This window comes from Apis dorsata, unplaced genomic scaffold (assembly GCF_000469605.1).
Source record: "Apis dorsata unplaced genomic scaffold, Apis dorsata 1.3 scaffold_22, whole genome shotgun sequence".
Taxonomy (NCBI): Eukaryota; Metazoa; Arthropoda; class Insecta; order Hymenoptera; family Apidae; genus Apis; species Apis dorsata.
In genome coordinates, this window is record NW_006263324.1 from 59,503 (window position 1) to 82,912 (window position 23,410).

The 23,410-nt window shown below is 26.9% G+C and overlaps 5 protein-coding genes across 7 annotated transcripts in view; 3 read left to right on the top strand and 2 right to left on the bottom strand.

Annotated features, from left to right (window-relative positions):
* LOC102677031 overlaps positions 1 to 5,753 on the bottom strand; it is a 47,407-nt gene extending 41,654 nt beyond the window's left edge. For 2 of the 3 annotated variants that reach the window (XM_031510218.1, XM_006607914.2), the window contains exon 1: positions 5,067 to 5,753. The gene's annotated coding sequence lies outside the window, so the exon portion shown is untranslated. The remainder of the gene's footprint in view (positions 1 to 5,066) is intronic. The other variant, XM_031510230.1, reaches the window with a different exon arrangement.
* Positions 5,754 to 7,599: 1,846 nt separating this feature from the next.
* LOC102676621 (proline-, glutamic acid- and leucine-rich protein 1-like) lies at positions 7,600 to 11,358 on the top strand. Its single transcript, XM_006607913.2, has 8 exons — positions 7,600 to 7,794; positions 7,927 to 8,325; positions 8,414 to 8,760; positions 8,839 to 9,018; positions 9,091 to 9,355; positions 9,440 to 9,640; positions 9,712 to 10,004; positions 10,112 to 11,358. Exons 1-8 carry the CDS (start codon positions 7,693 to 7,695, stop codon positions 10,656 to 10,658), a joined length of 2,334 nt encoding a protein of 777 aa, XP_006607976.2. The 5' UTR covers positions 7,600 to 7,692; the 3' UTR covers positions 10,659 to 11,358.
* Positions 10,669 to 13,705, bottom strand: LOC102676399 (esterase E4-like). The gene is made up of 7 exons (XM_006607911.2): positions 13,435 to 13,705; positions 12,665 to 12,950; positions 12,364 to 12,549; positions 11,995 to 12,274; positions 11,448 to 11,923; positions 11,067 to 11,343; positions 10,669 to 10,992 (listed from the first exon to the last, which is right to left on the bottom strand). The coding sequence occupies exons 1-7, from the start codon at positions 13,687 to 13,689 to the stop codon at positions 10,791 to 10,793; spliced, it is 1,962 nt and encodes a 653-aa protein (XP_006607974.2). The 5' UTR covers positions 13,690 to 13,705; the 3' UTR covers positions 10,669 to 10,790.
* A 219-nt stretch (positions 13,706 to 13,924) lies between these two features.
* Positions 13,925 to 15,679, top strand: LOC102676169 (60S ribosomal protein L8). The gene is made up of 5 exons (XM_006607910.2): positions 13,925 to 14,011; positions 14,282 to 14,429; positions 14,667 to 14,808; positions 14,941 to 15,254; positions 15,448 to 15,679. Exons 2-5 carry the CDS (start codon positions 14,292 to 14,294, stop codon positions 15,625 to 15,627), a joined length of 774 nt encoding a protein of 257 aa, XP_006607973.1. The 5' UTR covers positions 13,925 to 14,011; positions 14,282 to 14,291; the 3' UTR covers positions 15,628 to 15,679.
* Positions 15,680 to 15,924: 245 nt separating this feature from the next.
* On the top strand, positions 15,925 to 22,420 carry LOC102676027 (putative ATP-dependent RNA helicase Pl10). Its single transcript, XM_006607909.2, has 8 exons — positions 15,925 to 16,434; positions 17,623 to 17,704; positions 18,014 to 18,558; positions 18,655 to 19,121; positions 19,231 to 19,535; positions 19,620 to 19,919; positions 20,023 to 20,286; positions 20,378 to 22,420. Exons 1-8 carry the CDS (start codon positions 16,390 to 16,392, stop codon positions 20,473 to 20,475), a joined length of 2,106 nt encoding a protein of 701 aa, XP_006607972.1. The 5' UTR covers positions 15,925 to 16,389; the 3' UTR covers positions 20,476 to 22,420.
* Positions 22,421 to 23,410: the final 990 nt, after the last annotated feature.

The following is a 23,410-nucleotide window of genomic DNA, read 5'->3' on the forward strand; positions in this document are numbered from 1 at the left end:
TTACCTTGTCAAGAAAATAAATCTAAACTATCTATTTTATGATTTTATCTATCTTAATGATTTTAGAAAGTTCTTATCTCAAAATTTATGGATAATTCATATCGATCTGTTTTTACAACACGTCTCGTTTATCTTATGAAAGCTGGAATATGTATATCGGCGATCCAAGAAAAAATATGTTTTATTTCTTGAATATTAATCGTACTTGTCATGAGAAGTAATATATTCATATTTGTATTTTTAATAAGTAATGTTGTATAATATTCCTACGTGTTAAAATATTGTAGAATTTTTTTATTAATTACGTAACGAGCAAAAACATCTTTTAAACAGATCTTTATGCATTGCACTAGATTTGTACTGGCAAAAAATTAATTAACACGAAATATAGAACACATCATCTGATACAAACATTTTGTATTCTATAATATATTCTATAATATATTTATATATTCCTTTTTTTTTTTAAGACTCAAGATAAAATATATTTATAAAATAACTTTTACATAATAAAATATTTGTAATAATAATAAATAATAATGTAAATAAAATAAAATATAATAAAATAAAATAATTGTTTGCTAGAAAAATAGGCAATCGTGTAAAAACTGTCATAGTTATGTAAAACTTCGCAACTTTGCTTTTAAATTGCAGTCGAGCAACAAAAAGAGGTAAAGCGATTAAACGGAAAAAGATGATCGATGAAAGAAGCATCATTTTTTCCTGCAATACAAAATACAAAAATTCTTGAATTTTTATCGAGACGTTCCACTTTAATCACAAAACATAATCACCATTTATTCATTTTTCAATGGTAAAAAATTGAGTACGTGGAAAATTCGCGAAGAATTATTTCTAAGTAAGAAAGCGAAGAAGTTCTTTTCAAAGAACGTTGAAAAATCTTTTTTGCATTGTATCGAATAAAAACAAAGAAATTTGTAGAAATTCGTTATCTTTAAATTTCTCGCAAATTCTCGCAAACGAAGTTCATAAACAACGCGCCATAAAAATAAACCAAGAGAAACGTAGAAGTCGTGAAAAAAGTACGGTAAGTATATTTTTATAATCAACAAGATTCTTTCAAAAATCTATCTTATCGTCGAACAATATCTTTCTTGCAACAATAAATAAAATATATTTTTTCATACCACTTATAATTAAATATTAAACTATTCCCTTGCAATAATCTATAAATATAATTATAATATATAAATATAATATATATAATATAAATATATATAATNATAATTATAATCGTATATATAATATAATATAATATATATATATATAATAAATATAATATAAATATAAATATAAATATAATTCAACAATAAAAAGATGGAACGATATCGACCATACTCCGATGTGCAGATAGATAATAAAAATATAATTATAATCGCTCGTCTAACAATTACACGTTGGATTCCACGATGCGTGTCGCCACGTGAGCTCAACTCTGACGACGATCAAGCTTTGTTCTCTCGTTAGAAAGAACATTCTACGATTCGATGGATGATAAAAAAATTCTTTCAAACAAAAAATTCCTCCAAACAATTCTTCCTTCGTTATTTTTACGAACAATGGCGACAATTTATTCGACGCTTGGAATACACGCATCTCGTTCGTGACGAAAATTTTCGTCTCTTTGTAATTTATTTAAGAAAAATAGGAAAGAAAAGAAAAACGGAATATCTCAGAATACATAAGAGGATAAAAAGAAACAGACGAAGGCAAGAAAGGAGAAAAGAAGGGAGGGATGGACGTACAGACGGAGCAGTAACCTCGCGTAATCGAGTTGACCCCGTAGGACGATTAGCCAAATTGGAAGGTCACTGTGAATTATCACTTATCCTTGAGCTTGTGACGGCTCGTTGAAGACGTGCGATAGAATTTTTCTACGATTTCTTTTATTCGATTCATTTTAAAAAATTTCAAAATTTTCAAAAACACAATTTTCTATAAGCTCCAAGTTTTTCAATAACAATAAATATAACACACAAGTTTGAAATACTGCGTGCAAAAGCGGAATTCGATTCGAAACGATATTGATCAGATAAATTAGAAAATTAGAATTAACGTTACGGGGAACAGGTTTATAGGATTTAGATAAACGTGAAGTTGTAAATGTCATTATAATAATATGTGTAATTGCAAGGAACGATAAGGATACCAACTACTGCGCACTGAACAGTGAGTGTGAATAATCTATATAACCGGTGTCACGATAATTTAATTCATAAATTTGACAAACCTTGATTCTTGGTTAAGGTCAGTTCTGAAATATCAACAATTTCGTTGTTTCATTCCGCAAGGATAGCGATGTGGGTCATTTTGATCTATGATATTTTCAGAAATAAAATTCCTTAATGTTGTCAACAAGAGTAATAAATTCGAAAAAAGAAAAAAATATATTATAAAATAACTTTTACTTAATAAAATATAATAATTGTTTGCTAGAAAAATAATAAAAAATAAGAAAGAAAGGGAATGAATCAAAAGAAAGTCAATTATTCTTCAATCAGGAATTAAAAAAGTAATTATTGCAACAATTCTAGATCTATTTTCCAGTAATATATTTATCTCTCTGATATCATCTGTCTCTGACAATAAATTGCAATTATGGAAAAAATCATTATGAGATGAAATATGGAGACAAACTCGTTTCAAACTCGATCACGTATTTTCTTTAATCGATATTTAAATTTGATTTGACGAAGGAAAATAATAAGATTCTTTTATATATATATATATATTTTTCTTTTTTGTTCAACTCTGTTAGAATTATATAAACGAACAACCTTCCAACGACTAACACGAGTAATCTGATAGGATAATTTAGATAATTAGAATCATGACAAGAAGTTGTTATATCAATATTCAGATATTTTAAATTCTGGAAATTTTTTTTAAAACGATTCGGATCGATAATTATGGAAATTAAACTAAAATATATTACGAAGAGAATCTAATGGTTCTCGTATATTCTAAAGTATTCTCAAAAGTAAGCACTTGTAAGTTGTTGACACAACAATCGAGTAGAAATACAATGAAAAAAAATTCTTGTTTGAATTGTAATGCCGAGTTGATTAAAAGTGTAAAAAGTAGTTAAATATGTGAGTCAGAAATAAACAATATTTACGTATAATTTAATTCGTATTCAAAGAGTGCAAACAATGTAAATCACGTTCAAACATCTTCCGCTTCTTATCACTATGCAATCTTTTTTTGTATGAATAAAATCAATTGAATACGTAGTTGAATACTTACAGCAATATCTTATTATTTCTAGTTTAAAATTGCGCTCATTCTAAATACTGAAGAATATAATAATAAGTAAGTGTATTAGAAAAGAATTATATAATAAAACAGGATTTAAAATATATAAATTGGATAACGTCACGGAATATATTATACAGAATTATATAATAAGAAAAGATTTAAATTATATAGAAATTGGTGAAATTTACAGAATATTTACAGAATATGATGTTCCGAGAAATAAAGTATTTAAGTTGGGTACATAAAATGAGATAAAAATGAATTTATAATTTCATAAATTTCTACTTTGCGTATAATATGCTTTGTATTTATATTCATGTAGAAATTCGAGGAAACGATGATTTTACAAATGATATTGATAGAAATCAATCGAATCGAGTGTATTGAAATTTTAAATTAGGAGAGAATTTTAAATTTTTTGCAAGCTGATGTAAAACAACACAAAAATAGATATATCGTTTTTAAATAATAATATCAATTTTTACAAATTTTGTTTACTCTTAATTAAACGAAATAAAATATATCGTCGAGAGATTATCAGAAACTTTTCATTTCGAAATTTTCTTACGTATAAGAGGCTCGGTGAAAGTAGTGCACCACTCAGTGAAAGTCAAATCTACCATTTTTGACTCTTTGAATTATACGAAACGGAAGTTTAATATAATTTAAAAAAAAAAAAAAAAAAATGGCATCGAAATGACGAACGGAATATTGATGATAGTTGAAAAATCTTTTTGATTTCCTTATTTATCGTGCAAATGAATAACATGATTTGCACTTTTTACGTGTACATTATTTCAAATTGAAGGAGATGCATTATTACGCCATGTTTAGATATTAATGCATTAGAAATTGCTATACTGACTATATTGACCGCGAGAACTTATAAAGTGACTAAATCAGATGTTAGTATATAGTTAAGACCATATTTGTAATAATCACATCTAAGATATTATATAATACAGAATATTAAAGAAATAAATAACGCGTTAGCTACGCGACCATTAGGTTATACTAGATGATTTTAAAAATAGGTGATCAACTTTGTCTCTCGTATTCTATTCCTTCTAATTTTAGAATAATTTGTTTCTAATTTTGAAATTGTGAACTATAAATATCGTTATCGATATATAAGTATCGATAACATTAACTGCTGTCGATAAGTTTTCGTATATTTTCTTATCTATGCTACATTTATTTACTATTATTCTGCAAATATTTTGTATTTTAAATTGTATTTTAAAGTAATTAATTATATTAAAAATTCAGTTTGTGTGCTCAGTGTTATGAAACAAATAGTCAATGAAAATTATTATCATTCTAATGATAAACAATCTTTTTCACAAGTTGAATATTTTCCCGCGTTTAAAGTTACACGCGTATTAAAATTAATCTGGCACGAGACGATATGCAAGAACTGGTTTACATCCGGTGGTACTCCATTTGCTTATCCTTAAACGATAAAGTTATATGATACTCATATATGCAGTCTATTCTAAAACGGATTATCTTTGACTTTCACTCCCGTATCATGGATAAGAGCAACTATCTTTTTTACGGTTAGTTTTCCTACGAATTACGTTCGAAAAGATGCTACTATTATAAATTAATATATTTATGAAAATTAATATTTCTCTTAGAATCCACGTTTCCACTTTAAAATAATGAAAATCAATAAACACAATGAGAAGAAATAGAAAGAGAAAAAAAAAGAAAAACGAAAGTAAAGCAAAACAACGAAAGAAAAGGCAAAAGACAGGAATCGCGGGCAAAGCAAAAGCACGTACCTGAACAAGTCGCTTCACGTCGCTGCGATCGCGATTGTCGGACCCCACGGCTATGTTAGGTCCCCACATTCCACCTGTCAGAAGGTGGGTCTGCTCTCTCACGGACCGTAAAGGAAGCAAAGAAACCACTAACGGTGGAAAATAAATCGCGATTCGATAGTTTTCTTTTCTAACTATCGCGAAATCACTTTCGAAAACTAATCGTTTTCAATATGGCTGTATGCACAGATCCCATTCCGCTATTCACTATATTACTTACATAGTTCTTTAATGTCCATTTTCCTTTAACGATTCGCGCCGCATTCCTGATTGGATCATTGAAAATTCCAGAAAGAAATCTCGTTGAAAACTAATTTCAACAATCTTGATTACCGAAAAATATTTTCACGTTTTTCACGGATGTATTCATCAAATGTATTTGATCCTGCGTACTAAGAAGCACGCGTGGGTCTGGAATGTAAATGTACTGAACGAAGTTATCGAAAAATCGAAGAAAACAAGCGGAAACTACTTTTCACGATCACTACACGCACGATCGATAATGTAATACTATCCATATAATCTTTATGGAACGACTGATCCTACGGGATATCTCTCAAAACAAAAGTCCAAACAAATTGTTGCCCGAGCAACGTTCTCCACAACATAACTGGACACCGGTAGGTAGGGGAACTGATTCGAAGAGGAACGACTGCTAGAATCGAGTCTCGAAGGCGAGAGGAAGGATGCTAGCTAGGAGAGGGAGGCAGGGCAAAATCAGGAGGGGGAAAACTTCTGTCCTGATCAGGCAGGATGACCGGTAGGCGTTAGGCCCTCAACACAATCCGCGCCTGTATATCCTACAAGCGTCTCTATATGTACGTGAATATAATTGAAATATCCTTGTTTTTTCCTTTCAACTTTTTTTTTCACTTGTATCGTCTTATGACTCCATTTTTGTTTTCTAAACTAATAAATTTCTTCATTATCGCGAATTAATTTAATTAAAAAACATTTATTTTTTTGAAACATAAACAAATTGAATTGATTTTTCTATTATATATTAATTGATTATTTTTATTTTTTTTTTTAATTTATAATTTATGTTTAATTTCTTTTGATATCTTTTAACGATACGAATCACTTTAATTAATTAAAAAAAAAACAAAAATATATTTATAATAAATATGCTAATATATAATATGTAATAAATATTTATTATGTTATTTAATTACACATGTATATCTATATTTATAATCATTGTATAATTTATCTTAAAATTTCCGATTATAAAAATCACATTTTTAAATATTTTAATAATTTTTGTATTATATGTCATTTGTTGAAAATTATGAATTGAATCGTTATTTTGTATAACGAAATATAACTAATAAATAATATATAAGAAATCAAAATAATGAGGATACAAATAAGTAATACATATGAATAACGGTATGATGACACAGACTCATAAACGATCCAATACTTTTCCGCGCTATTCTATTTAACATTTTATATAAAATATTAACTTAGTTTCTTTAATATCATAAAATTATCATTTTTATTTATTTCTTAGTTATTTTTAATACTTTATAAAATTTATATGATTTGGAAAAATTAGAAAAATTCATAATTACATTATATATTTGAAACGAAATGTAATGATTTAAGAAATTTTTTTTTTATTTATATAATTATTATTTTTTTTATCTAAATATATGTATTATGAGATACATACATATGTATTATATATATATATGTAATATGAGATAATTAAAATATATATTTTACATGTACATATACATTTAAACATTTATTTTATTAAAACAAAAAATAAACTTTCGAACATTATGATTGACAAAAAAAAGCATCAAATAATTCGCGATCTATGAGAGAAAAAGAAATATTTAAATTATCATTGCTGAGTACACTGCAAAATTACATAATAATTCCTTTTACGATTGAGGCCAATCGCATTGCGTAAAAGAATCTCAGTATGGTGTTTACTGCTTTCAAATTATTCCTAAGCGCGCGATTTATGCAAATATGTATAAATATATAAATTGAAATTAAAAGAAAAATTTAAAATAAATTATTTCAATAATAACATTTAATATTTATATCAAGTTCTTCTTCATTTCTTTAAGAAAAAATGATTAAATTATACAATTAATTTTCATATTTTATGAAAAAGAATTACATTATACTATAAAAATAGTATAGTATATACATATAACAAAAATATCTCTAATATTAAATTTAATTTTTGAATTTATAAAATATTAATATGTATTTTTGCTTTATATTATAATTAAAATATAAATTAAATATTTTTATAATTAATTACATATATTTATGTTTATTTTTAAATTGTAAATTTTTTTATCATATTATTTATTATATTTTTTTCTGAAATGAAATTTCTATTTTCTTTTTAGTAATTTATTATTAGTATTAATATTATATTAAAATGAGTGTGATATATGATATTTATTTAATTTCTTTGTATAATTATTTGTGAATAATATTTCATATTTAAATTATAAATCATATTCAAATTATTTCAAAATTTAAGAAAACTAACCTCATCTATGAAATCGTAAAAAGCACGTGGACTATTAGAAGTAGAAATAAGATAACAACAATTATGGATTTAATTAATTTTTTTGATCATAATTCAAAAGAGTATAATGAATTTTTACAATATTTAATAAATTTCAGTGGAGATATACCATTTAATATAGAAGAGGTAAAATTAATTATTTGAAAATAACCTTACATATATAAAAAAAATATGCATATAAGATAAATATTTTAATATAAACATATTTTTTTTTTTAATATCAAATATATATATATATATATTTTTTTTTATTTCTAGATTGATAAAATACAAAATATTATCATATCCACTATAAATACTTATTTAAATCAATCACAATCTCGATATAATGGTTTATTAATTTTGGACAAAATTTTATCACAATGTTCAAAAGATATTTTTTCAAAATATTGCATACTATGGATATCAAAAAGTATGCAAGTATTAGAAAGCATTCATAGTACTTTACAAGAATTATCTATTTCTTGTAAAGTTCTTGGTTCTTTAATAATCCAATCAAAAAATATTCCTGAAATACAAAAACAAGTATCCACACAAATTGTGAAACAATTTATTAATACAATTAATAATTTGAATTCAGAGAAAAAGTGTGGTCCAATATATTATTTAATTGCTGTATTATTACATCAATACCCTGAAGTTTGTGAACGTTTTCAGGTAATCAATTTTCTTTATTATAATATATTGTATTGTACATATTTTGTAAATGTGTTTGTTCATATGTATTTTTATATTTTGTATTTAGATATCTATAAAAAAGATTATATTATTACAAATTGATTCTTCCCAAAAAAATTTAGTTAATGCAAGTGCAAGATGTTATGCTCTCTTAGCAAAAGCAACAGAACGTTCATTTAAACCTTCAGTTTCAAAATCAAATTACACTTGTTGGACATATAACCAAGCACTTATTTGTAATAGTTTACATGTAATAATGGATGAATTATTCTCTAATTTAATAGAATTAGAAAATGTAAATATCTCGGATAAATTAGATTTGCCCAATATATCTGAGGAAAATATTATTCAATTTTATTTTAAACAAAAACAAAGATTTTTAAATTTGTGTTCTTACTTATCATATATGTTGTGGTAAGAAAATAGTTTACAAATTATTTGAATATAATATTATAAAAAACAAAAGTGTTTAAATAATTTATATTTTTACAGTGGATTGGGCACAAAAAATTCAGTATTACCACATGAGATTTTAAAAGTTTTATGTAGAGGTTTAGCAATACAACCATCAAATATAAAAAATCAAAATTCTGTTAAAGAACAAATTTTATATCTAATTTTACCAGAATTACATATTGCATTATTCAATGTTTTAGATTCATTAATAAATGGGTAAGAATATGATAATTTTTACATATTATACTATTTAAATTAAAGTGAAATTTATAAAATTAAAATATTTAGATTTAAGGAACAATTAATACCATTTGGTTTAACAATATTACAATTATTTCTTCAAACATTGCAATGGACTGAAAATGTTTTAGTAAATCAAATAACAATTAGTGGAAACAAATCATTTAGAAATGTAAGGATATCTGTTTATAAATGTCTTAATTCTTGGTTAATGAATACTAATTCATTATCAGGTATAGAAACTATTGCAGATGAATATCTTCTTTCTATATTAAAAGATATAGTACCAGAAAAAGATCGTATTTTACTAACTGTAAGTTTAGACATTTAAAAAAAATTTATTTTGTTTTTTTTTTATAATACAATTGCTTATTATATTATAATGTTATTGTTATAGATTCAAAAGACACAAAATTTGTCAAAAAGAGCTTTAAAACGTTTGCGAGATAGTCAATATGAGAAAGGAATATATTTAAATAATGGAATTGCTTCTGATAAAGAACATTATCTAGATATAGATACATGTAAAATCGCTCTTGATATATTGCAAAATATATTTTTCAGTAGCGGAACTTTTTTAAAACAAACATTCTTTAAAGTAAGAATTTTTATTTTAAATTTTATTATAAAGTTTAACATTGAATATAATTATTTCTATCTTTTTTTCAGACAGTACAAAATATTGTAATATCTTTATTATATGACTGTTATTTGAGCAATACTGAACAAAAATTTTATAAAGAATATCCTGATTGTCGTCTCTTATTGCTTAGAGTTTTAAGAGCTTCACAAATGAATCCACATTCTTTAATGCCTTTACCTACGCAATATTCTTTAGAAATATTTGAAATGGCATTAAATGATAATAATTTATATATCATTCAAGAAGCTAAAATAGCATTAGCAGAACTTGAGAAAATCATACATCCTTATGCTCCACCTATCCAGCTAACTCAAGTAGAGTAAGTATATATAAAAATTTGTATATTTATATAAAAACATTTATATAAAAACAATTGTTGCATGCAAAATTTTATCGATATCGCTATATAATACTACTTTTTTTTAGAATAATACAAAAGGAATTTGTTTCTGATGATCAAATTGTGCAAGAACATAATGTAATAATAGAAGATGAAACTTCTTCTAACATTGAAATTGTATTAAATAAAAGTATAGAACCGTCATCAAATAAAAGATTAAAAATCACAAATTCTAATAAAAATGAAACAATAAACAACATTCAAAATAAAATAGATGTTATACAAACAAATCAAGATCCTTTAGAAGAACGAGATGATACAATGGAAAAACAAATGACAATTACAATACAAAACGAAAATATTATAGAAAATGAACAAGTTGTACAAATTTGCAAAAAATCAGCAAATGAAACTTCAGTGTCAAATGTAATTAACATAGGGACTTCAGATTCAATATCCTCATTGAGCATTATGAAACAAACTGACAATAGAAACGATGAAAGTATGGATACAACAGAAAACATTAATCCTAGTCCAGAAAATAGTACATCTGAAGTAAATCAAATAAATTCAGAATTAGAGAAAGGAGAAGAAGAAATATTACAATTGTTTCAGGATATACCAAAAAATTAATATTTTAAAATAAAAATATATGTATTATTATTATATATTATATTCCATCGCATTCTTAATATCAAATATAGATATAATATTATTCCATTTTGTAATAAAATTTTTTTTCTGAATCATTTATGTATTTTCTTGCTAAAATGTTATTGAAGTATATTTTTTAATTTTAATTAAATTATTGATATTCATATTTTTTGTCTCGTTTTTTAAATAATTTTGAACAGTATTCTTTACTTTTTGAGTATTGTCCACAATATTCACGGTATTTTTTAAAAAATTACATGAAGTAGATTGTAATCGTTTCGCAAGACCCGTCCACATACCTATTTCACAGTATCTAAAATAATTGGTTAGGAATATAAAATATTTGTTTAAATTTGTTATAATTTACTTAATCTCTATTTTAATTACCTGAATTGTTCCATTATGCGAGGTGTTGAAGTAATACTAATGAATGGATTGATTTCATCGGAAAATTTTGGAAATATGTTTGGAAATAAAGTATCATTTTGAGATAAAAACGTTATATTAGGTTTTCCATTTTTAGCAAATTCAGCAATTAAATTTGTGAAAATATTTTCTACGCGTTCATTTTCTTCGTTTAATTCTTCGATACAATGCGATGGTTCACCGGAAATAGTATTTTCCTTGAAAATGTATCCAAGATCATCGCCGTGACTTATTATAGCTATGAATATAATAAAAAAATATAAAATATAAAAAAAAAAATATTCATAAAATGCATTATAATATACTTAATATATATAAAAATACAATGATTTATTTGTATACCATTTGAAGCATGTTTTGCTTTTACTATAGGTAATCCTGATAAAAAAGTTTTACCACAGTTTCGTGTTTCTTTATGATCAAAACTATACAAAAACGATTCGGATTTTTTAGCCCAATGATTTGCCGTAAGAAAAGCTGGAACATTATATAGAGAATCCCCCATAGCCTCCGCTATTTTCGCAATATGAGCAGAGTTATTTCTAGTATTAAAAATATTAAAATATTTATTAAAAGATTCAGGTGTAAAACGGGATATATTTCCAAAATTTGAAACGGTGTTTTGTAAGGTTGGTATAAGATGCTCGTTTACAAAGTTTGGAACAGTACGTAATTTATTTTCAATTTCAGTTTTGTAATCTCCAAAAATTGCTCCTCCTACTTCATTATTCATAACACCAATCAATAATGGTACGGATGGAAAATCTCCGATTTTTAAAGTATTTTCCGGTGTGTTCGTGATAAAATTAGGAAGAAATCTTCAAAAAAATAACATTTCAATCATAATAAACCAAGCTCAGAATTACAAAATTTGAAAAATATGAAATACCTTCCATCATCATTTCCTTCGATCACAGGACCAGGGCCTAGTAAAGTTGATAAACTAGATATGAAACCTTGAATTGCAGAGCGTACAGTTTCTAAGTTAGAATCAACTTGTATCAATTTATCAACTGGTATTTGTTGAAGGCAACGAATCATTTCAACTGTATTGTTCGTAGGACATCCATTATTCGAAGCGATATATTGTGCAGTGGACGCAGGATTTTTGTCAAATGCAAAATGAGATAAAATTGAACCTGACATAGCGATCAATCCGCTAAAAGTATCTAAAAAAATTCATATACAAATTCAAATACAAATTTTTTTAAAATATAAAATATTTAGATATCAGAATTTTGCACATGATATAATATACTTTTTGATAATTTGGATAATGCAAGCATAAAAGCAGCACTAGCTCCTGTACCATGACCAAATGCTATAATTTTTTTCGGATTTCCACCAAAATATTCAATATGATTTTTCACCCATTTAACCGCCAACATCATATCGAATATACCATTATTACCTGGTAATTCCTTTGTGCCGAGACTTAAAAATCCTGAATGAATAATACAATGAATATTTTTTTATATAAATATCATAAATATAATATTATATTTATAAATATATATATTTATAAATATATATATAAATTCACATAAATTTTTAATTACCAAGTGAACCCAATCTATATTGAATAGATACAACTACTAATTTTTTTTTAATTAGGTTTCTCATATCATACTGACAAGCAGAACCTCTTCTGAAACCACCCCCATGAATCCAAATTAATACCGGATATCCATCACCGGAATCTGGGAGCATAGGTGTAAATACGTTCAAAAAAAGACAATCTTCGCTTCCCTCGATTTTTTGGCCGTTAATATTATTAGGTTGTGGACAAGGAGATCCCCATTGTGTAGCATTAATATCACCTTTCAAATATAAAGGTCTAGGTCTCTAAAAATTAATATTTTTTTTATTTATTTCATTCATTAAAAACCAGCAATAAAATTAGAAAAATTGTTTTTAAAAATCAATATAATTTAAATAGACTGTGTTATTGTTACACATGCAAAATAAGATACATGTATTTATTAAATTGTAATCGTTATGACAGGATGTATGAATTGATAAATAATAGAGTTGATAAATTGATTCATTTCTATATTTTGAATGATGATAAAATATATCATTATAACATTGTTTTTTAAATTCAGATTGATTTATTAAAATAATTTTAAAAAATTCATTCGATATAAACTCTTTATTATAAAGTTTTCATTTTTAATATGTTTAAATTATTTAAAAATATATTTTTTTTTATTTAAATCATATAAAATATTTTTTTTATTTATAAAAAGAATGAATAGAATAATTAGAATTAATTACTATACATAATTCATTTTTAATAAAATCATTTGTAAATAAAAATTTGGCTTACTTGAAATCGATAACGACCTACTGGAGGAAGTCCAAATCGAATACCACGAAATACATAAAATCCTTTATTTGGATCTCGGATACCATAAATCCGTGCTTGTCTTTCATTTCGCGTCACATAAACAACGGGATCATCTACAGGAGGTGGTGCAGCTGTTCTACCACCAACAATTCTTTTTTGTCTTTTTAAATTATATGACGTAACTGCCGTTAATACATAAAATAAAAAAATTACAATTATCACACGTCTATACATGTTGAATGTTTGTATTATACTGATAATTATATTCATTTCCTTGACTGATCTTATAATTGATAACTCTTACAAGAGACGATATTTTATTTTATATAGAAGTATATATATTTATATTACAAAAGTATTTATATTACAAAATTAAAAATTATAAATTTTTATGTTTAATAATTTAATTTATAAATCAAATATCTTTTTTTATAAAATATATATCATTTCAAATCAAATCAAAATTTTAGCGGGCAAACAATGCAACCAATATAAACTTTGTATAGGTCGTTCAATTTCCGGTTGAATCTTTCTCTATTTGATGTTGACTTACTTGGTATGTAACCTGTGATTACCTTAGATACAAAATCGTTTTAAATTCGTAAAAATAAAATGCATCTATAATAGAATAATTATTTTTTAAGCGAATTTATTAATTTTTTAAATATTCCTATAAATATTTTAGTTTTTAAAAAAAAGAATTTAAATTTTGTTTGTATCTTTAAAGGTTATGTTAGTATAAGAAATAACAGATAGTATCACGTTTTATATTTGTATATTGTAAAAATAAGATAATTTAGTGTTTCATGTAATTTTGTAAGTGTAGATTTTGAATCATGGGTCGAGTAATTCGTGCTCAACGTAAAGGAGCTGGATCTGTCTTCAGATCTCATACAAAAAGAAGAAAGGGAGCACCTAAACTTCGCTCTTTGGATTTTTCTGAAAGACATGGGTACATCAAAGGTGTTGTCAAGGTTTGTTTAGTTTTATAATTTCTAATTAATATTTTGTTTTATTTCATTTCAATTTAATTTTATTTCTAATTATTATTATATTTGTGATGAATCTTAATATACCTATTTCTGAGTGAAAATGTGAAGAAATATTAATAGAGGCTCTTTCTGAAACAATTATATACTTTATAAAACCATATAAAACCACCACACTTGTAATTTTTGTTTGTTTAAACAAATTATATCTTTATTTTATAGGATATTATTCATGATCCTGGCCGTGGTGCACCATTAGCCGTTGTTCATTTCAGAGATCCATACAAGTTTAAAACTCGTAAAGAATTATTTATTGCTCCAGAAGGAATGTACACTGGACAATTCCTTTATTGTGGAAAAAAAGGTAAATAAATTTTATTTAAAATAATAAATTAAAATATATTAAATTGTTTTCATAAAAAAGATATAATTATAAATAATATAGATATAAAATCTAAATTATATAGATCAATAAAAAGAATATTTTATGTTATAGCTAATCTTCAAATTGGAAATGTGATGCCTGTTGGTCAAATGCCTGAAGGTACTATTGTTTGTAATTTGGAAGAAAAAACTGGTGATAGAGGTCGATTAGCAAGAGCATCAGGAAATTATGCTACAGTTATAGCTCACAATCCAGATACAAAAAAAACCAGAGTAAAACTACCTTCTGGTGCTAAAAAAGTTATACCTTCTAACAATAGAGCAATGGTGGGTATTGTTGCTGGTGGTGGACGTATTGATAAACCAATTCTTAAAGCTGGTCGTGCATATCATAAATACAAGGCTAAGAGGAACTGTTGGCCGAAGGTATATAAATATTTAATAATATAAGCAAAATTTATATTTTATTATAATACAAATATTTATCAATGATGTTTATAGACATTTGAAACCTGAATAATATTTTGTTGAAAATTTTTAACTGAGGATAAAATTTAATATATATATATATATTAAATATAATCATTATTGGAAATTTGATATAATTTCCTATTCACAGGTTCGTGGTGTTGCTATGAATCCCGTTGAGCATCCACACGGTGGTGGTAATCATCAACATATTGGTAAAGCATCTACAGTTAAACGTGGAACTAGCGCTGGTCGTAAGATTGGTCTTATTGCTGCACGTCGTACAGGAAGAATCCGAGGTGGAAAAACCGATACTAAGAAAGACGATTAGACAAAATATTGATTAAATTCTGAATCTTGTACAATAAAACATTTAAAAAAAATTTATTTGTAAATATTATTTATTTTAATATTATTTATCTTAATATTATTTATCTTATTGTTCATTTTACATCATTAAAAGATTAATTTTCTAAAATTATGAAATAGTAATTTTATGATTTTATGTTTTTAGTGTTTTTAATAGTAAGATCTGAATTTAGCTCAAGTATTTGATCTGAAATTCGTATATAAGTAATATGTCAATATGTCGAGCACGGATACCAACAGACAGTAAATTGAAAAAGTAATGCAACGTGTTCATAGATTTCATTACAATATCATGTGTAAGCCATAAATGTGTTTCAAACTTTAATACGTGAGAATAATAGGAATAATAAACAATTAGAAAATTATCCAGCAGAGTATGTTCTCTTAGTTTTCTCGATATCCGGCGGATATAAGTCGTCAGCCATCTTGCTAGCAATATTTCGGCGCTCGGCCATTTTTGTTGCGTCGACGTCAAGTGTGGCCAGAGGCCTTTCATCGTAGCCAGTCTTCGAATTTCCTTTGTATCGAATTATCGACAGATAAAAACTGTAATTCTAACTACTTGGCTTAGTCGACAAGTTTCGTTTGTAGCTCAGGAAGAAACGAAAGGAGAGGAAAAAGGATTGAACAATTGAAATTTTTTGCTTAGTGATTGTCTAGGCGAATAATAGTTAAAGAGCTTCTGCGGCAGAGCCACGAAAAATACGCACCGAGGCGGAGTAATATGAGTAATGCAGCCAACCAGAATGGATCAGGTCTAGAGCAGCAGGTAAGAAATTAAAAATTTTTTATATTCTTGACAATTATTATTCTAATCTACCATTTTTCTCTTTGTCTTTTTTATTTGATTCTTTCATCATTTTATATCGTTTCAAAAATGATATTGTACATAATTGTGTGTAAATGTTCAAAAGTATTATTTTATAACCTATAATTCTATGAATTAAATGTTCTTGCATCTTGTCTTGCATTAAAAATTTTAGATTTGGATCATCATTAAATTCATTTGTGACGTACAGCTTTGTAATGGCGGCAACCAATTCCGGGAACAGCAAACCTCGTGCTGTGACGCATTCTCACATTGCTTTTTTACTACGTCCTGAATTTTCGTGATTAGATGAATATATATAATATAATATATAATGTTTAAAAAAATTAGAATATATTCAATTTAAAAATTTCATTTAATTAAAAAATAGAATATAACTCTTTCATTTCTCAAACTTGTCATAGATGCCATTTAATAAATAATTAATTATTTAATAATAAATATATTTACTTATTAGGTATTTTATTAATAAAAATGAAAAGATATATATATTTCAGTAGTAAATTTAAATATATATGAACAAAATTATACAAAACAATTTTAATATTATATCATATATATTTAAAATAATCTGTAATAGTATAGAATAATACAGATGTACATTTTATAAATTTCTTAATAATGATATTTAAGAAATTTTTTTTAAAAATATTTTCTATAATAATTTATTTTTAGATTTTGATAAATATAAAGTAATACATAAATATTAATAACTTTTCAGTTAAAGATAATAATTATATTTTTAATATATGAAAATGTTGATCTTCTTAATATAAATTATCATTAATAAGATACAAATATAATATAATAATAAAGAAAAAATGATTAAATAGACATGATTAAATAGATTTTAATCAATAATATAAAATAAATATTAAAAATTAGAATTTGTTAATAATTTCTTATGCACTTAAAAATATTAAAAGATTGAATAAATTTTATTTATTTTTTTTTTATTTGTTTCAATCTTATTCTTTATATTATAATAAATAAATTTCCATTTTAATTTAATAAAATTTTTAATTATAGTTAATTATATTTTTTTCTTTTTTTCTGGTTAAAATAATTTTTCTGATTAAAATGAGTATATAGCAAGAATAATTTAAATATTTATATTTTATGTTTTAGTTAGCTGGTCTGGACTTGCAGGGCTCCCGCCAACCAAGTGGGGGTCGCTACGTACCACCGCATTTACGAAATAAATCTGGAAGTGAGTATTGAACATATATTGTTAATAATTATTGTACTATTAATACATATATTATTTTATATTTATAATTTTTATTATATTGATTTTGTTTTTTTTTTAAATATATTATGTATTCATTATTTTTATTAATTTCATTTTTTGTTAAATTAATTTCTTAAATTAAGAAATTATTGTAAATGAAAAAAATGTTGCTACTGAAAAAATTTATGAGTCAGTAGAACCTCTTGATAATACTATTGTCGTGTAAAAGAATTTATCTTTATGTAAAAAAAAAATTATAAAACAAGTTGTATTATTAATTTTTTATAGGTAACGCGCCTTCTGGCGGAGATCATCATTTTTCTTCCAACTCAAGACCATATTCTGACAGAGATAGAGGAAGAGATCGTGATCGTGAAAGGGAAAGGGAAAGAGATCGTGATAGAGGAAGAGGTGGTTCAGGTTATAGAGATACGCGTTCTCGTGATGTCGATTTTGGAAATTTCGGAAATTTTGGTGGACGCACTAGACGTAGTGCCAATCAAGAAAATGGAAGAGATTATAGATATTCCAATTCAGACCGTGAACGAGATCGAGATCGCACGGTTAACTCTGGAAATGATCGTTGGCAAGAACCTAGAAACGATCGTTGGCCAGACAACAGAAATGATCATAGAATGGGAGGCGGTCGATGGAAGGACGACAGAGAAGGAGGTAGGACGAATTCTGAAATCGACTGGACAATACCCACTTCCAGAGATGAGCGATTGGAGGTGGAATTATTTGGTACTGGAAATACTGGTATTAATTTTAGTAAATATGAGGATATCCCAGTTGAGGCTACTGGGGATAATATACCTCCACACATCACATCTGTAAGTTCTAAAATTACAGAATAATAAATTTTTTTTTAATAATAAATCATCGTATACATATGTCATATATTTTAAATAATGTTATTTTTCTTATAGTTTGACGAAGTTAAGCTGACGGAGATAATAAAGAATAGTATTAGTTTGGCTGGTTATGATAAACCCACACCAGTACAGAAGTATGCGATACCGATTATTATCGGACGCCGTGATGTTATGGCCTGTGCCCAAACAGGGTCTGGTAAAACAGCGGCCTTTTTAGTGCCAATATTAAATCAGATTTATGAAAGCGGGCCACGTCCACCACCAATTAATTCTTCTGGAAAGCGCAAACATTTTCCTCTTGGTCTAGTATTAGCACCTACAAGAGAGCTTGCCACTCAAATATATGACGAAGCACGGAAATTTGCATATAGATCACGTATGCGTCCTGCTGTTGTCTATGGTGGTTCGAATATTGTAGATCAAATGCGAGAATTAGATCGTGGATGTCATTTACTTGTTGCAACACCTGGTCGCCTTGTAGATATGTTAGGTCGTGGTAAAATCGGATTACATAATTGTCGGTTCGTATAGAATTTTTATAATTATATTTATAATTATAATTAGTATAGAATTTTTATAATTAGTTTTAAATATTTGATTTATAGCATAATATTCAATTTTCATTTTTAGATATTTAGTATTGGATGAAGCAGATCGTATGTTGGATATGGGTTTCGAGCCACAAATAAGACGTATAGTTCAAGAGGACACAATGCCTCCCACGGGAGAAAGACAAACACTCATGTTTTCAGCTACATTTCCAAAAGAAATTCAAATGCTGGCAAGAGATTTTCTTAGTAACTATATCTTTTTAGCTGTAGGCCGTGTTGGTTCTACATCTGAAAATATTACTCAGAAAATTGTATGGGTGGAAGAACATGATAAGCGTTCTTATTTGCTTGATCTTCTTCAAGCTAGCAATTTTTCAGATCCTTGTATGTTATAAAAATTGAAAAATTATAAAACACAGTATCGTACATGTATCATATAGGTATATAACAATTACTTCTAAATTTTAGCTGCCGAATCATTGACTTTAGTGTTTGTGGAAACAAAGAAAGGTGCAGATATGTTAGAAGAATATTTACATCAAATGGGATATCCGGTCACTAGCATTCATGGTGATCGAACACAGCGTGAACGAGAAGATGCTTTACGTCGTTTCCGAGCTGGTAAAGCGCCAATACTTGTTGCTACTGCTGTTGCTGCCCGTGGACTTGATATTCCACATGTAAAACATGTGATAAATTTCGATTTACCCGGAGATGTAGAAGAATATGTTCATCGGATTGGTCGTACTGGTCGTATGGGAAATTTAGGTTCGTTTTCTTTCTTTTCTTATTTCATGAAATATATTATTTCATATTTATTTTTATTTTTATTCTTTGACTGATGTTTAAAAATAATTTAATCTTATAACAGGTTTAGCAACATCATTTTTCAACAATAAGAATATTAACTTAGTACGTGACTTGGTATCTCTCCTAGTTGAAGCTAATCAAGAACTTCCACCTTGGTTAGACGATATGTTTAGTGAAGCAAGATATTCTGGAGGTGGATCTCGTCGAGCCGGAAGTACTAAAGGCCGATTTAGCGGTGGATTTGGTGCTAGAGATTATCGTCAGCAACCTAGCTCCGGGTCTGCTCGCAATAATGGTTCCTCCAATAGGCCTGGTAGTTATGGAGGTTAGTAAATGTTTATTTAAAATTTAAATGAAAATTTATTAGAATAATTAATGATTAAGATTATCATATGTATAATCATTTTCCTCTATAGGAAGTTACGGAAATTATGGAGGTAACTATAACAATTCATCGTATAATAATTCTGCTAACAACGTCAACAGTAATGATCCTGATTGGTGGGACAAGTAAATCATTATCACCATCTCTATTTTCACTTTTATCATTATTACTACTGTACACGTAAATTCAAATATATGTAAGAAAGACACGTACGACATACACATCGGATACAACACGCACGTATTTGCGCGTGTATACGTATACACAAAAAAGACAGTATCACGTATATACAAATCACGTTCGCTGACTGCCTGTGCACTACAATTTTCAAACTAAAAAGGAAAAAAAAATAATTGTGTTTATTCAATTCCATAAATACTTTTATTCGCGTGCGACGAAACACTATTGACAAATCCAAATATAATCTCAGCATTAAGAACTCGGCAAAAAAAGAAAATCACCATATAACATAGAAAAAAAAAATGATCTCATTTTTAAGAGAATCAGAGTTATTGAGGATTTGTCAAATACTAGACAAAAATATAGGATCCATCCAAGGTTTCGTTGCCGTGCGTGTTGAAGAACACAAATAGTATAATCATTAATGAATCAAATCGAGCAGTCGTTCATGTCTAGTTAGGGCATAACGATGTGACACGTAGTAAGTGAAGAAACTTAGTGAAATTTTTTAGAACTCCTGTCGAGATTATGGGGCTCATTATGGCTTCATTAATTAAAATTTTTGAAGGACGTGGTGGGCGTATCTTCGAGAATCGTGGCGTCTAGATTCGTGTAATCATAGAGCTTTAAATGCACAAGTGCTTTATTATTCTCGCCTGAATGGCCAGTATCTTGTGTAATTTAATTTAAACCAGTGGCGCTATTTTTTTCTTTCTTTTTATGCATATATATATATATATCTATATATATTTATATATTTATATATAATTATATATATATATATATATATTTTACTAGGCGTCCACGATACGCCATACCGCCATCGCCATAGATTTCGTCACGATTCCTGTTTTAAATTTACTATAATCCAGCGACGAATGGTACTTTGTTGTTTTGCCGTCCCCAGACACAGACGACGTTGCGCCGGCAATATCATGGTTTAATCGACTAAATCGCGTAAAGTGTTCAGTAGTCGAAAGCTTTGATGTTATGAGAAGGACACAGGCTGCGTCTTAAGATACTTTTAGAAATCTCGTTTATATTTCTGTCACGTCCTGTTAATATATTAAGTAAGTTTAGAAGTCTGATGCTGTAAACTTATTGCTTCTGTAACTCTTAATTCAAAGAGTTATTTTATTTAAAAGTTCGGTCATTATATTTAGAGTAGGCTGAAAATTTTCAGCAAATACCAGGTATATTTGTACCTGAATTTTAACATACTCTAATTAAAATTTCTAAACGTAACAAAGACGTTGTCCTGTAAAATTGATACGGTGTGTTATAAAAATCTTAGATCGCAGTACTGAATGCGAGTGCTCTAGAACGAGAAAGCTTACATTTTAAAAAACGGGTAAAAATATACGGTTGCAGTTACAGAAGGGAACTTCAAAAGAAATAAAAAACAAAAGGAGCAAAAATACGCTGTTAGTTGGCTCAACCTTACAAGATATAAAAAAAAAAAAAAAAAAAGAAAAATATACAAAAAGCAAGCCCTTTGAAATAAGGATACATAAAGGCGCACTCATATTTTATAACTGTATTTATCAATACGCTATATATATATATACATACTAAGTAATATTCGTAAATACATAAACATTAAAATAATTGAAAAACGACTGTGATATCGAACGATCTTGCGACATTCAATTTCCATGTGAATTGATAAATGAACAATTTAACGAAATACAAATATTAAATGTATTAATTAATCGGTATTGAATGTCAGGAAAAGCATTAAGCTCAGTTATGCGAGCCAAGAATGGAAATATTAAGTCGTTAAAAGTGAATGGAACATCAAGAACAACGTGGCTGTTGTCCGATCGGGGAGGGCTGAACGCTAGCCTCTTACAGTCCTAAAAACATGTTTTTGGGGCATTGTTTCTACTTAAAATAAACGCGCATTAATAATAGATAATAACGGCGAAACGCGTCATTACTGGTTGATGATGTTGGTAGGGCTTTATAGAATGTGTCGATATCTTTTGTGCAAACGAGTCGGATTCTTACCTAATCTATGTGAGAAAAAGTACAAATTCAATTTGCGTGACAACTGACAGGATTTTTAGACATGTCATACTTATACCTGTTATATTAATAGATTTATAGTGCAATCGCGTGCGTGAATCGTATGCCGTGTGACAGTGGACCAAGGTGTGAATGCCTCTTTGACGGGGAATAATTATTTCAACTAGAACTTTCAAATAGTGTTACGAATAATATTGTTGGCTTCCGACCATGGTGTGTGTGGTTTCAAATTCTAATATGATTGATTTATCATCGAGTCTGTTTGTCAACTCGGAGGCCCTGCCAAGAACATTACAAGAAGAATTCACAACGAAAAGTGATCCATCACTTTTTCGTTATATAGTGTACAATTTTACGGCACAATTGTTTAGTTGGACCTTAGTCTATATAAGAGAGTAGATCATGCCGTAATATTACTATTATTATTACGATTAGTACCACTACCGCTATTATTCTTACTTTACTATTATTATTCATTTTTTTTTTTTTTTTGACAAGGTGGTACTATATGCGCAAACTTTGCATAACGACTTTGCTGTATTGCGTTGCGTTATTTTATTGCGATAGAAAAAGAATAAGTGACATTTGGACACTATTATCTCGAATTTTTTTTAAATATATATATATATGTATATATATATATATATATACATATATACATCTTTTTTCTTTCTTTTTGTTTNTCTATATATATATATATATATATATATATATATATATACATATATATATACATACATACATATAATTATATATTTATAATTATATATATATATCTATAATTATATAAAATATATATATATATTATATATATATTTTTTTTGTTTTTTTTTGTTTTTTTTTTTTTTTTTTTTTT

Excerpts from the sequence above, each read along its gene's own strand:
- LOC102676621 (XM_006607913.2), top strand. The coding sequence starts at position 7,693 with ATGGATTTAATTAATTTTTTTGATCATAATTCAAAAGAGTATAATGAA. Across the intron at positions 9,356-9,439 it reads AAGATCGTATTTTACTAACT|ATTCAAAAGACACAAAATTT; the intron begins GTAAGTTTAGAC and ends TTATTGTTATAG. Across the intron at positions 10,005-10,111 it reads ATCCAGCTAACTCAAGTAGA|AATAATACAAAAGGAATTTG; the intron begins GTAAGTATATAT and ends ACTTTTTTTTAG.
- LOC102676399 (XM_006607911.2), bottom strand. The coding sequence starts at position 13,689 with ATGTATAGACGTGTGATAATTGTAATTTTTTTATTTTATGTATTAACG. Across the intron at positions 11,344-11,447 it reads AGCAAAACATGCTTCAAATG|CTATAATAAGTCACGGCGAT; the intron begins GTATACAAATAA and ends TTATATTCATAG. Across the intron at positions 10,993-11,066 it reads CGCATAATGGAACAATTCAG|ATACTGTGAAATAGGTATGT; the intron begins GTAATTAAAATA and ends CAATTATTTTAG.
- LOC102676169 (XM_006607910.2), top strand. The coding sequence starts at position 14,292 with ATGGGTCGAGTAATTCGTGCTCAACGTAAAGGAGCTGGATCTGTCTTC. Across the intron at positions 14,809-14,940 it reads CCTTTATTGTGGAAAAAAAG|CTAATCTTCAAATTGGAAAT; the intron begins GTAAATAAATTT and ends TTTATGTTATAG. Across the intron at positions 15,255-15,447 it reads AGAGGAACTGTTGGCCGAAG|GTTCGTGGTGTTGCTATGAA; the intron begins GTATATAAATAT and ends TCCTATTCACAG.
- LOC102676027 (XM_006607909.2), top strand. The coding sequence starts at position 16,390 with ATGAGTAATGCAGCCAACCAGAATGGATCAGGTCTAGAGCAGCAG. Across the intron at positions 18,559-18,654 it reads TACCTCCACACATCACATCT|TTTGACGAAGTTAAGCTGAC; the intron begins GTAAGTTCTAAA and ends TTTTTCTTATAG. Across the intron at positions 19,920-20,022 it reads TGGTCGTATGGGAAATTTAG|GTTTAGCAACATCATTTTTC; the intron begins GTTCGTTTTCTT and ends ATCTTATAACAG.